Source organism: Sander lucioperca, chromosome 23 (genome assembly GCF_008315115.2).
Source record: "Sander lucioperca isolate FBNREF2018 chromosome 23, SLUC_FBN_1.2, whole genome shotgun sequence".
Classification (NCBI taxonomy): Eukaryota; Metazoa; Chordata; class Actinopteri; order Perciformes; family Percidae; genus Sander; species Sander lucioperca.
In genome coordinates this window covers 11,767,204-11,782,046 of record NC_050195.1, presented here as the reverse complement: position 1 = coordinate 11,782,046, position 14,843 = coordinate 11,767,204, and the positions used below count along the sequence as shown (strand labels likewise).

Below are 14,843 nucleotides of genomic sequence, written 5' to 3'. Positions count from 1 at the left end.
TTTTTTTTTTTTTTTAAACTTATTTTTTGGGGCTTTTCCCTTTATTCAGTAGTGACAGTGGATAGACAGGAAAGGGGGAGAGAAAGAGAGGGGATGACATGCAGCAAAGGGCCGCAGGTCGGACTCGAACCCGGGCCTGGTTAAACTTAATTTGCTCTTACCAGTGTATCGTCCACCGAGCGGTCCCAAAATGTCCCAGTTAGAGACTAAATGCTGTAAACATATTCTTTGTAAATCTTTACAATCATTCTCCGAAAGAACCAACCTGGCCTGCCTTGTTGCACAATCGAAACAAAGTTTTCTTCAAAACTTACAATTTTTAGTTCATTTTTTTAAGTAAGAAAAGGTTCAGACCATATCAGAGTTTTTTATATAGTCCAATAAGTGGAACCATCCAAGATTTGAGTCCTAAATGACACAATAGGTTGTTTATTGCCCTTCAAATAAACCTTGGTTAAGATTAGGGAATGATTGTCGTTGTGATTAAACACTTTGTACACCCTTGCAGCCACCCTCACCATCTCCCTAAGAGGGTTTTCAGTATAACAATGGCACACTACTGCCACCTTTGTTGCTAAGAGAAATTGTTCAGACATGACCAACTTCTTATGGTCGTGAAAATAAACAATCAATGCTGTTGTCTTTTTCTGTCACAATAGTATCAGTAAAAACCTTACCCTAATCTCAACCAAAATATTTGGACTAACCTAACTGAACTAAAATGTGGCTGTATTTTCATACTACTTAAAAATACACAATTGTCTATCACTTATAATGCCTCCTTTACATGTATGTGATGTAAGTTTGTGTTTTTGTAGTGCTTCATGTATTTCTCATGTCAGCATGATAGAGGAAATCAGTCTTGGCTCAGTGTGAATTTTCTCTCATTACCTCTTTGCATTATTTTAATTTCTGACTATCAAACTATGTTACAACAGTACCCCTCCTCCTCATCTATAAATGCCAATCATTTTCTTCCTGGTCAGTTCAAACACAAAGTCGGCCCTGCTCTGGGCTCAGATAGCCCTCTGCACCCTGAAGCAAAACAGAAAGATATTACTTGCCACTGAATAGAGGTAGAAAATTGAATAATCCCCGGGGCTGCAGAGTCAGAGATTATGAGGCAGCCAAATTATGCTGACAACTGTGTTGCAGTGAGTCCTCTGTGTGGTGTGTCTGACACTGATAAATGCCTCTCCGTGTCTGCTCAGGCAGCCTAAGCCACCTTCTCTGAGTGGCACAGAGGTGTTACGGCTGAGGGCGACAGAGTTCTATTACTGCCGCGCTCAGGTTTGAGGCAGATGAGCAACAATAGGTAAATGGGCTGAGATGAAATTAAACCTGGGAGAGTGCAGATATTTTCCTTTTCCGCATTGCTGCATCTGTAAACAATGAGGCACTTTCCAGATGGGGGGAATGTGACTGTGGCTTGTGGAGCGTCTGCAGCAGCAGCAGGAACCGAGTGGTTTGTTCACAGCTACTCCCCACCAGTGTGTCAGATGTTGTTAGATCACAGCTCGGCCATCATTCCTGGCAGTGTTGTTTTCTCAAGGCTCAGAGGTGACTAGAGCTGAATGCGAGCAAAAAAAAAAAAGGAAGAATGTCCCCTAAGCAAGACTTGTCCCCCCAGCCCCGAGGCCAGCCTGGTTCCTGCATGAAAGAAAAACAAATATGGACTCAGCTTATTGCATAAGCATTCATCCAAACAAAAAATCACTGACCTTGTTTTAAAGAACCACCGTATTTTTTCAAACTGCCTCGACTGCATACGTCTAAGGAAAGAACACCAATGAGTCATCACTCCAGTAGGTGGTTAGGAACCGCAGGACTGCTGTTCATGGCTGCATTCATATTGCTCAAGCAGTCGCATGCAATGTCAATGTGTCATTTCGAGTTCATGTGGATGCCTCTATGGGTCCTGACAAAAAGACAAAAAGACATGGGGGGAAAAGCTCAATTCTGAGCTGAAGATGCAATGAAGCCTCACAATAGATAAATGGCTAAATGTCTGCAACAGTGGCAGTTTATGTCTAACAGGCACAGGCATTACTGTACTGAGCTTCAGGGTTCTCCCTGATGAGATAATTTGCACAGTTCTTAAAGGTAATGAGATGTCCTTCACGAGGATGTGGTCTCCCTTGTTGGACTATTTACCTGATGACCTTAAAGAATTTGTATTAAAAAGCAGATTCTCACAGCAGTGGAGTCGCCCACCTGAGACTGTGTTTTAAACATACTTTGGTTGTTTATCTTTGCATAGAGGGATGGACAGGGATGGGAAGGACAGGATGGATTGATTTGTTTTGTTCATTTATTTATTTTCGAATGTAAATGCATGCATATCTGTATGTATGCAGAGCTGTTTCTGTTGGATTGCATAATGTATTTAGTTTTCTGCTGAGAATCAATTAAATGTGTTTGCAGAAGTAGCAGGTGGCATGAAATCAAAATACTCAAGTAGCACAAGTTCTTGAATAAATGTACTTTGTTACATTCGACCACAGTGATGTTACTTAGTACATGGCAACAGCTGCAAATTGGATGTTGACATAAGCTGAAACATTCATAGAATCAGTATTTTTGGTTTAGGAAGGAAACAGACTGAGATAAGTACAACTACCTCTTAGCTGGGCCCCACATTAAGCCCTAATCAGCTGCTTGTTCCTCATGTCATTTATGGCTAGATGGTTTGGAAAATGGTTGCAGTAATGTCAGCTAAAACACACAAAACTGCTGGTGGGATCCTTCCAAACGTAGTGGATGGTAATTTTGAAGCTTTTGCATTACCCACCAGACTGTGTTATCACATTTACCCTCATTCACAGTTGAACAGTCAAGCTGCAAGAGAATGACATCAAGTTGTATTTAACCAGTCAGTCAGCCAAAAACCCAGTCATGGCTTAGGCAGCCATACAGTCAGATAGAGAGTGTATCAGTCCACAAGCAAATCAGACAGCAGGTTTCGTGACAGAGCCACCAGGCAAGTAAGCAAGCGAGTCAAAGAGACAGTCAGCTAGCCAGTCAGCTGGCCAGGGATCAGCATAGATGGAACTGGCACTAAGCCAGTTTGAGCTCCCTGTAGAGGTGCTGTGGTGATTCACCTCCCTACCTCACTGAACCTGACTGCCTCGCTGGCCTGGAATTGATATTCAACATCACCATTTCACTGAGCCAAAAACATTTTGGCAAAATGTAGAGTTATGTTAGGTTAAGTAGGACAAAATGAAGAGTATTCAGTGTGGGTCTATTCAAAGACAGCATGCACCGAGAAAGCCTGAAAAGGTTTCTACTAGCTCAGACAGATACTCTCACTCATTACGGCTACAGAGCTAAAGTAGTTTGCAGTCCTGTGGAAGAAAGCCAGGAAAATACATGGAGAAAATGCAAACTCAAAGAGGCATCGTGCAGTTCTAAACCCTGAGACATCCTATAAAAAGTCAGGCGTCTCCAAATCATATCTGCCATGGATGCAACTTTTTCCTTCAGCTTTCATTTCTCTTTGAGATTCCCTTCTTCAGCTCAATAACCATGTAAGAATTCAGATGTAAAATGGCATGTAGAGACAGAGTGATCTTGTCAACCAAACTATGTCACGAAGTGTGTGGAGATGCTTGTAGCCACAGTGATGTGTGATGAGTGATAGGTGAAATAATGCAACTACTGCCCACATACAAGGTAGTTTTTTTGTGTATTCAACAGTATTGCTGGACTCTTTTTGTATTTTTCATTTACTCAGCAATTAAAATGCATACTAGTGTACAAAAACAACAATAATTCATAAATGTTCTTCCTTTGTTGTTTTCTAAAAGTAGCACAGGAACACAGAAGGTAGCTTTATCTTTAGTATGCTCACTGACAAGGTTAATTTTGAAGAGAAAAACAGCTCACACAAATATATAGCTGAGATAATGTGTGATTTATATGAGAAAAATGGCTTAAACTGTGTTTCATTTGTTTGTGGATGGCTTACATGCATTTTCTGTGCCAAGGAGAGAACACATGAGACAACCTGACACCAGATGCATGCTAATTGGTAGAGTAAGCTGATATAGTCTCATATGTGTTATATAAGTCACACAAAATCAGACTGTATTTCAATGTGACTGGCATTGAAGGAAAGAATCCAAATGACTCATGTAGTTTAAGTAAACTACATGTGAGGCAAAGCTATCTTGTTAGGTGAAAATGAACGGGTGCATACAGGTGTTCTAAAAGTAACAGAAGTTACTTACAGTAGTATTAATCGCTCACATACAAGGTCAGCAGAAGCAGCAGCAGTTGCTGTGACACAAAGGCAATTAAGCTACTTCAAAACCTTTAACACCTGATTACTGCAATTTGCATCAACAATTCTACTCCTTCCCGGAGTTATGACTCAGTCAAATCTGAACAAACAGACATTATACACATATTTTTAGATTCAGTATGACTTACAGTGAATAAATGTCCATACTGTACATTTGCGTAAGAATCATAAATAAAAGACCCTCCAAATAACTCCAGCGGATCCCTTTTAGCGCAGATACAGGATTGCAATGTCTAGCTAAGGCGTCATTGTTGTGTTAAAACAGTCTCAATAACGCATACTGCAAGGTAAAAAAAGACAGCAGGAAATGAACAATTACCTTGATTGTAGTATGTTGGATACTACCTACCATGTTCATTTCGGAGATCTGGGAACTTGTCAAAACCACTTGAGGCCAAAGTGGCAATCCCCCAGCCTAGACAATCCAGAGCTGGGCTGCAAGGTACAAAATGCACAACATATCCTCATACCCAATCAACAGAATAGGTACATTTTCATTGACTCCCAAAACGACATATATATCTATCTATCTATTTACTGGCCGTTTTTAACACGTGACTTTAACAGAAGACCTTGGTGCTAGTTTAATTATATGACCATTCTATTTAACATAACATCTTTCTTTAAAGATCATTCTTAGGGCATTTTTATGCCTTTATTAAACAGGACAGCTGAAGACAGGAAAGGGGGATGAGAGGATGATTGACATGCAGCAAAGTGCCGCACTGCGTCATATTAAGTTCTGTAAAAGTTGGTTAGTTTCAAAAAGTGACAGTTGATTTTTGATGCGGATTTGGTAAAGAACCTGGTCTTCTGAGTGAAAGTCCTGTCTTTGTTTGACCCTTTCATTAACCCAACCTACTGCTTTACGTGGAATTTGGCATTATTTGTTACCTCACTTCCTCCTTTGCTCCTGCGATAATTACTTCTGCCACAAGAGGTTGCAGCAAACGTAAATATGGGTCGTTATGAGCTGCTTGCACAATCGGCCTGAAAATGCAGGTGCACGGTGAAATTATTAAACACCAATCACAGGCTACAGACAGATTTCTTGCTTCAACTTTGATCTACCTCACTAACCATAGTTGCTTGCATACAGTCTTCCTGTAGAATTATAACAAACTTTTTGAGTGCCTTTCATATTTGCTTTTACCTCCAAATTGAGGTTTCAACCCTGGAGGGTCACAAGATAAATCTTATGGATTACAAAACGATTTAAACATTAGGGAAGAAGAAGAGAAAAAATATTCAATTAAACACAAAATGATGTCCTCCATTGTTTTTGGACTTTTCTCAAATCTTTGCTTTTTCTCATGCAACCTGCGATGAGACATTTCTTAGCTAGAATGGGTACAACCCAAAAATGTTGGTAACTAGAAGTAAAAATATTCAGGATAGACTGTTGGCTTGTTTAAATGCTCTCTGATGATCGAACACTCGTTTTCCCTGTTTGACTTCACTGTAGCAAACTTGTGTGCTCCCAGATCTCTGTTATTGCGTTGGCTTTGGCTTTTGATTTGGTTTATTGTCAAAAAAAAAATCAAAAAACATATCAGACTTTCCCACGGATAGAAGGATAAAGTCATTATTTATCGTTATAAATACAACAGTGTCTTCACAGCCGCGCACGATCAAAACTATTGAAAACAAATAGCATTTAACCTTTACCTTGAAGATAAGGGGTTTTGTCGCCTCCTTAGTTTAAAAGTAGTTTATTCCATTCCATTGCACCAGCATACACCAGTAAACACAAAAAAGACAGGCAAGAAAAAGAAGGCATTTGGTTTCCTAAATTGTCAATCAACTTGTCAGATTTTACAGAATACAAAAAATGATCTTCACCCATCATAGTCTTAAATAGGAAAATGGTCAACTTTGCTTTGCTATACTGGCTCTGCTATTATGGCTTCTTCATCCTTTGTGAAATAATTGGAAAAATAGTTGGGCCCACTGTCATAATGCTGTTTGTCTGTCTGCACGTTAACACATTCTTCTGAAACTGAAGAACACCAGAAGACAAATAAAAATGCAGACCCCCTGAAGAGAGTTGGGGGTCTGACTGGATTTTGGAGCACCTCACTCTATGAATTTTCAGGTGGAGACAGAGTGTTTACGCTATATATTAGTTATTTTGACTGGATTTTTCAGCTACAGCTACACTCAGGTTATATTTTGCCTGATAAAATCATATCTACATGTACCTTCGTTTACTTTTTATGTTCTCTCAGACAACCAAACTGAAAAATGACTTTGCAAATACCAACGAAAGCAACAGAAACCACTACAACAGCAAATCAATAATGTATGAATATCAATCTCCCTTCTGTTCTCTACAAGTGTGGCTTTATCCCCAGATTCTAGAGGGAGTGTAGCACTATTTAGAGTTGCTTCAATGGATTTTAAAAGTACATCTGGAGGATGTCAGAACTGACAGCAAAGAATTGACCCATCACAGCTGTGCAGCGTGCAGTGACCTATCATGTTGTACCCAGAAGGATGTCATTATGACCCAGCAGCCCTGCCTCAATTTATTGCTAGTGTATTTAGTTGTTGTTTCAGGAAATGATTACTTACTATCCAGGTCCATGCAGCCTACACTATTCAAAGCTCTGAAGCAGTTGGAGCAGTAGACCCAGCTGCTCCTCCTGTCTGCATGTCAAATGATCCTTGAGAAAGACACTGAACCCCAAATGTGTTCCCAATGAAAAGGCTAGTGCCATACATGGCAGTGTGTAAACCCTGCACAATATAAATATATCAATACAAATAGATGGACTTGTTTTTTCAATACTTCTTGATATAGGTGCCACAGTGAGATCAGCCAGCAACAAAAAAACACTTGATTTACAGTAGTTTGGTATAAAATAAGATAATATGAATTCTAAATCAATTCTGAACTATGAAATGAAACATTTTTTTTCCTTAAATCGAGTATTGTACACGTGCAATAATAAATATGGCTAAAGAATAAGGCTAGTACTACTCTATGTAAGCATACCCCAAACAGATACAGCTACATATATTGCATCAATTTAACCTGACATTAGTAGGAGTCATTCTTACAGCATGCAGGTTGTGGGAATTCTCCCCATGGCTGTTGCTGTTGCCTTGAACTTATGTATCATGTTCAACAAACTAGACAAAATAGATTAACCTTTTGCATAGGAAAAAACACAAATTAGGCACAGAGAAAACATTTGCTTGTCTACAGTTTAGCAAAAAAAGGGATGAAATCAACTCTCATTCTGAGTATCTGAATCGATACTTTAAAATAAAGAAGAGCACGGCCTGTGTATTGCTAAGGCCATATGGTTTAATTAAAATGATTTATGTAAAATGTAATAACAATTACTTACTTAGTTTACCTGTCAATTGCAGTTACACGACAAAAAGAAGAACAACAGATGACAAAAGGGTATTTTTCAATACCATTAAATGCACCACCAGTTTACCAACTGTAATTGAATGTACCATTACGTCCTGTCTGTGTTGTTTCTCTGACAACTCTGAGAGCACCACCGGTGTCTACGGTGCAGCTACTCTCTATCTTTAACTGCAGACTGTTGGAATCATTTCCAGTGAAATACTGCCACACTTTACACCGTTTAGCTTTCAGCATTTAACCGTATAAGCAGCTACTGGTGGGCTAACATTACCTGCTGCTGTGTGGGCCTCGCCTAGGCTGTGTGGAGGTAGTGCTGGGGCCAGAGCTGGAGCCACTGCCAGATACCTGGCAGAACTGGCTGATGGCTGTCGTTTGCTGGAGACCTTTCACAGCAGCACGTTTCTTACTTTCTGCATGAGACTCCAGCGCCACTACACTCAACGTTCCCAGTTTAATTTGCTTTCTCGCTCGCATAAGAAGCACTTGGCTTCAAATACATTGTAAGCAAATGGCTTTTTGCCCTAAATTCAGTTTGTCAAGCCAAGTATCACTAATCGTGCACTTGCACATACCTAAAGAAAAAAATCGGTTTATGTCTGTGGTACAATCTAAAAGAGACACCAATAACACGAAAGCTGATTGGCTGCAATATAAGTTGCATGTTGGTCTCATTTGTAGTCGTTATACAGCGAATTATGTTTGCACTAGTGAAAGAAATAACTACAACAACAAAAATATGCTAAAGCGCTGCGGAAGCATTTCAATGAGCATTAAAAGTAACTAATGGACGTAGGAAAATTAAGACCTGTTTAAAATTATTTAAGACCTAGACACAAAACTTCAGCTAATTTAAGACTTTTTAAGGCCGAGCAGAAACCCTGTCACAGATGCTTACAGGATCAAAACTGTTTTTAACTTCAGACATTTTGCAATAATTAATCCAGGGGATTGTTGTCTCTACAGTAGGGACAAGAACTATGAGTAGCCAAAGCAGCAGGACTTTTCATCATGTTTTGCCAAGATTTGGTAAAATGTAAAGAAATGCTATACTAAAAGCATGGAGGTGTAGATAATTGTAAGTTCAATACTCAAACACTCAGCCAGATTCATCCTCAAAAACCTTTTATCATTTTCACCAGATTAGTCATGCAGTGCAGGATAAAGCTTGACTGATGTTGACCAGGTGTTGTTGAAGCATGGTGCTTCATTGTTATGATTTGATTAATTCAGGTACTGTACGTGGTTGTGAATTAAACGTATAAATGTACAGTATGGTAGGAGGAGTAGTAATGACAGTAGAACACAACAGAAAAAATGTCTGGCTGATTCCTTACAACTTCCCATGTAAAACCAAATACAGGTATTTTCAAGACATAGTTATGCTTGAGCTCTCTACAGCAAGGATTAACAAGGCCAAATCAGCGACTATCAACCTATGGAAAAGCACAGCAGCACAAATATCAGACCTAATGAACTCAACGCCACAAGAACTAGAGGAGAGTGATTAGGCAAGGTGTGATTTCTGTTTGTTTCTTTCTTTCTTTTGTTTTCCTCGAGACCGCAGAGGGTGGGGGGTGGGAGAGGGTTTTTGTTCTTGTTCAATTTGTGTTTCATGTTCTGTGCACCATCTGATATTACCTGGCACATATTGTGGAATTTGTTCTGTATGTCTGAATGATAAATGGTGCTAATAAAAAATTGGTCTCAAAAAAAGAATGGCATAGGATAGCTTCGCAACTGCTCGGGGTCTCACACTTTCTTAATGGCCCTCAGGAAAACCTGCTTGGTGCATCCAAAGAAAAAAGAAATGGGACAAGGTCACAACTCTCTCAAAATAATTAAGAGGTTTTCTGTTTTTTAAATTAAATTGTGCATCTTTAAGATCTTTACTGATTGATTACTGATTGGACGATTGTAAAAAGCTTGTTATAAGTGAATTAGTGCATGTTTTTCCATGTACAGTTTTATGTACTGTCTGTATCTGTGTCTTGCTCTGACTCGTAGCTGGAGGCTGATTAATTATTCTCTGTGTGAAGGATGTTTTGGCCCAGAGTGATTGCTGCTCCTCTGTGGCACTCCTGTTCTCTAGATCACCTCAAGCCAAATGAGATGTGGTGGGGAGGAATGAAGGGTCAAAGCCCTACCCCCTACCATTCCTCCCTTCATCCCCCAATCCCCAGCAGCCCAGACAGAGCTGGGCCGCAAGGTACAAAGTGTCCCCCCCGGACGATTTCCTTCTTAGAACCATCCCCCGGCCTGACACAGGAATCTAGTCAATGTCAATATGATTTTGTGAATATTTCATTTTGTATTTCCCAAGTCCTGCCTTGTTTCACAGGATTACAACTTTGCACTTCTTCTTCCTTTTAAGCTTATCAAATCCTTTCTTTCTGTTTCTGCTGATGGAGAGTAAACTATTTTTCGTACAAAGAATTCTGCTGCATAGAATTCTATAGTTGACATTGGTTGCTTTGCTCTCTTAAGTTCAGGTTGGATGTCCCTGAGAAGCAGGGGAATCAAAGAGTAGGCTGAGGAGGCTGTGTTCTAGTTTGCAGTTGTTAGTCATGTCAGATGCTCAGTAAACAGTCAGAGCTGCCTGCAGTGGTGATAACAGTTTGGCAGGGCCAAGGCAACAGTAGCTGCCCATGTAAATCATTTTCATAACACTTCAAAGGCTGTTTACTTTGAGGGGGGTTACAGATGTAGTTTTATGTGGTTGTTTGGTAAAGATAGTGGAATTTATGTAAGAATATTAACTTTAAGTCAACTCGTCAAAAGCCAATTTTAGACCTTGACAGTTTTGTATGAATGATGTGCCAGGTTCTATTTACTCTAATTCTGCAATTACATTGAGCAGCCTTGCCATAATGTATGTGCTTGAGGAGCTGTGCATGTGTTCACCAGTACAAAAAAGAAACTAATGTTTCCAGTTGTCTGTGTCGTGACAGTGAAAAACAATAAAGTCAATAAAGTAACTCACCAAAGATTGTTAAAATACAAGATGGATGAATGTTTAATGGTTTAATATTGTTTGGCAAATTGTTAAAAACTATTTGACTCACACAGAAAATAACCTAGATGTATTTTGCAATGTAATGTGTATGAATACATGCTCCGCAGCCAAGCAGTGCTCACAGGCTTTATAGGTGACTGCAGCCTTATGGACCAAACTTAATGAAACCATATGGTGTAATATTTGGAATGCAGAGGAGGTTGAAACACAAAGAGACAACCAAATGTTAGATAACACAAAAAAAACAATATAGACACATTTGTAACACTGCATGAAATAATGTGTATTTTATAAAAGTATTATAAAGTACGAGGGCAAGCTGTATGTATGTATGTATGTTTTCAGGTCTCTCTTAAAAGAAGATTTAAAAAAATTATTTTGTGGCAAAGTCTCTGACAATTGACAAATCTTGTAACATCTGGCAATAGAGAGAGAGAGAGAGAGAGAGAGAGAGAGAGAGAGAAATATGTTTCTCTCTTTTTTGCAATGGTTATATCAGAAAATGTAATGTTCATAGTACATTTTTCAATCCTTTGATTTTCTCTTCTCAGGTACAAGAATATCATCCACCTATGGGCTGGCTGTCCTCCTGGTGTGTGGTTTGGTGAGGGATGCCTTGTTATAATTTCAAGAACTGAAATGGTTTTCACCCTGATCTACTCTCTCTCTGTTTGCTCTCAAAGTGAACAAGAAAATTGTCTGTTCTATCCCCGCCCCCGCCCTCCCACACACACACACACACACACACACACACACACACACACACACACACACACACACACACACACACACACACACACACACACACACACCATGTGAACAGCACAGCTGGCCCTCATTTCCCTGCCACTACTGCTCTTGCACCCAGCACATTGTTATTAGCCACTGCAAACACCAGTCACCTTTAAACCGGTTGGATTACCTTTTGTACAGAAGTCGACTCGACACCATCCGAGGTGCAACGCTCAGTGTGAAAACGGACTCTGTATCTTGTTGGATAACTCTCATGGAAGAATGACTTTCTTATGGTTTCACTGTTCCAGTTCATGTGTTTATTGCTCAAAAGTGAACAAGAAAAAAGGAGTATCTATATTTGTGTAATACATATGATTCTAGATATGTCTGTTTTATTTGAAACACCTAGAATTAGTGTATGTGCTGTATACATAGCTGAAACTCACTATATTGACCCCGAAACTGCATCGTAAAGGCATTCTGGCCCTCTCAAAGAAACTACAGAAAAGAAAAGAGATTAAAGTACATGTTAATTTAGACTGTTAACATTAACCATAAGGTTAAAAGGGGTTAAGATACTAATTTTTCCAAAGCTGTATTGGCCATCTAAATGATCTAATTATGCATACGTTTACATCTTGTTAGTGACACACAGAGGTGTGCATGCGTATTGGTCTGATTGGCTTAAAAGAGAGAGGGGGGGGGACATAAGTTATTTGAGCTACATAAGTCATCACTCTGGAGTTCAGTGTTACAGTACATTGAATTTAGCTTTATTTTAATGTGCTAGCTTTGATGTGAAAAAAAAAAACATTGTCCCTTGTCGTTTTAATTTGTATTGCATCCTCCAGTAGGAATAAAAAGGATGTCACAATTTATGAGTCATTGAAAATCCTGATATGTGACCATTGGATGATTAATTTTAATCGACCTGCACCATTTTCAAATAGCATGCTTGCTTCAGTTTTGTGCACCTCCCTAGTATTTCTCATTATTACAGAAAATGAATGAGTATTTACACACTTGATCATGAGTATTGCTAGTTTTTACTGTTTTGATTCCAACAAACAAACACACACATTTGCAGGTAGATGTTTGAGTGACTGGATGAGATGCAGTGCAACACGGAGAGTAGACTTGCTTTCATTAACATTATATATGACCCATGTTTTGGTGAAATTAGTTAGTTTTGTTGTAATCTTCTCTCTTATATCTTACAGTATTATATTTTTAGCTTTATTTTCAGATGATATATCATAGAGATTTTTATCCAGGCAGAGCATTTATGAGCAAAACGCTTTGACAATCTGACTCAAACACGGACAAAGGTGTTTTTTTGGTTTCATAGTGCAACAACAGATACAGTATAACCTCTGAAATAAATGGAATTTTTTTGTTGTTAACTTTTGAGCTAAAAAGGAAATTGTGAACCATCTATCAGAAATGCAGATGTTCCAATTCAAACTGAAATATTTATGAATAATAGAGTAGTTGATTTATGTCTCAAGAATCATATTCTAAGTGAATGTTATCCACCCTGAGGATCATGCTGCCAGAGTGCGGCAGTTGCCCTACAATGAGATCAATATTTTATTTTGGTAGACACTGACTCCGAAACCCATATTATTTTTCTGCTCAGTTAATTCCCAAAATGTACACCATCATGTAACTTAAGCTAACATGATGCATGATTATGTAGTTTCTCATATGTTGTATGGTATAATCTAACATTCTTGCATAACATGTAATTGCCAACGATTACTTTGCTGTGTGTTTTAAAAAGCAAAATACTCACCTCCCTTCAAGCTTTTATTCCGCTTTGCAGACAAAGCAAAAATCCCCCTGTATAGTTGTACTGCATTCCCAAAGAACTGTGGAGGGAAACTTGTTGATTCAGCACCGAAGTCCAAAGGCTGGCAGTCCTTGTCATGCTTTAGGATCAGACCTGAGACATCTACTGATCAGCAGCTTCCAGCCTGGCTACAAGATGTGTGGGCGACAGAGGGCAACCCTGTCTAATCCCTCAAATTCCAAATAGCTTCAGGGTGTATTTGGACAGTTAATCTAGCATCACTGTCATATATATATATATATATATATGCCACTCTGCTGCGACTGGAAATCGATTGCTGTGTTTTGAAATGAGAACATGTTATGTAATATGATCCAGAATGTTTAGTTTTCAGAAAATGTACTTATTTTAACGTAGAATGGGATGAGGATGTTGATTCTGTTGGAAAAGTGCACCAGCACTTTGAAGAGTGTGCACAGTTTGAGTGGACAGCTTGTCCAACCCTCATGTAAAAAGTTACAGATGTGTACAACTTGTAAATGAAATAATCAGCATGTTAACGTTTTTTTTTTTTTTTTTAATCAATTTAAAAAGGCAGAGGCCAGTGATGTTCTGTACTTGTAACAATGGTGTCATGTACTCATATTCAAGTGTTAACAAGTCCAAAGTGGGTTTTCATCTCCTCAAAATGAACTTGGGTAAATGTATATGACAAAAAAAATATCTATATATATTAGAAACATCTCCTTTATAAAGCTTTCATCCTAATCTAGGGTACTCACTTGACTGTGGGTCCTTGCAACATATTGAATAACAAAGAAGGAGATATTGGAACGAAGATTGATTTGATATTGTGATTGGAGTGATGAAAAATGATGCTTAGTAAAAAAAACTGAGTCATGAGTTTGGGTTGTGATGGAGGCTGAATTGCTCATGAGCAACAAGATCTCTGTTACCAAAGAGAAGAACAGTTCACAATGACGGCTACAGCAGCAGTTCTTTCATCCAGGATGTTATTTCATAAACACAGCCATTCTTCTGTTTGATATACCATGCTACTCATCCACTCTAGATGTATTTGTTTATTCTAATGTATTTCATTTCAATGCGGTCCTGTCTGTTTGTTGAGCTGTCAAAAATTCTGATGAATTATAGTTTCTTTTCTTTCGTATTGTGTGAGGCTTCTGTACTGGAACATTGCAACAGTTTGTATTATAATGACGAAATCAGAATAATATTTAAATAAACCATTTTCACAGATGAAATTCAAACACAGGGATTCCATCTGTTTGGTTAGTACTGAGCTCATAGTGAGTGAACTGGAGAGAGTGCTGACTACGCCGAAAACTGGCCCAGTTTCCAACTTGAGTTTTCTCTATCCACTTTTCATTTGATAGTACTGCTAAATGTTATTTAAAATCAGCCCTTCCTTCATTTATGCAACTACTCAGAGAAATGGAGAAAAAACAAATAGAAAAGGATGGTGGTAATATAACACTAGAAAAGCATTTCCTAAAGAAAATGTGTGTGATTGCTGTGTGTATAGCTGCTGATGGGCAAGATGGAATTCAATGGAATTTCCAGTTTTGTGCTAACCCAATGGGACTGAATG

The 14,843-nt window shown here is 38.8% G+C and overlaps 1 protein-coding gene across 1 annotated transcript in view; it reads left to right on the top strand.

The window, feature by feature from the left end:
* vstm2a (V-set and transmembrane domain containing 2A) overlaps window positions 1-14,502 on the top strand; it is a 107,035-nt gene extending 92,533 nt beyond the window's left edge. Inside the window, exon 5 of the mRNA XM_031300962.2 lies at window positions 11,256-14,502. Within this exon, the coding sequence (XP_031156822.1) occupies window positions 11,256-11,329 (74 nt within the window). The 3' untranslated portion in view covers window positions 11,330-14,502. The remainder of the gene's footprint in view (window positions 1-11,255) is intronic.
* The last annotated feature ends 341 nt before the right edge of the window (window positions 14,503-14,843 follow it).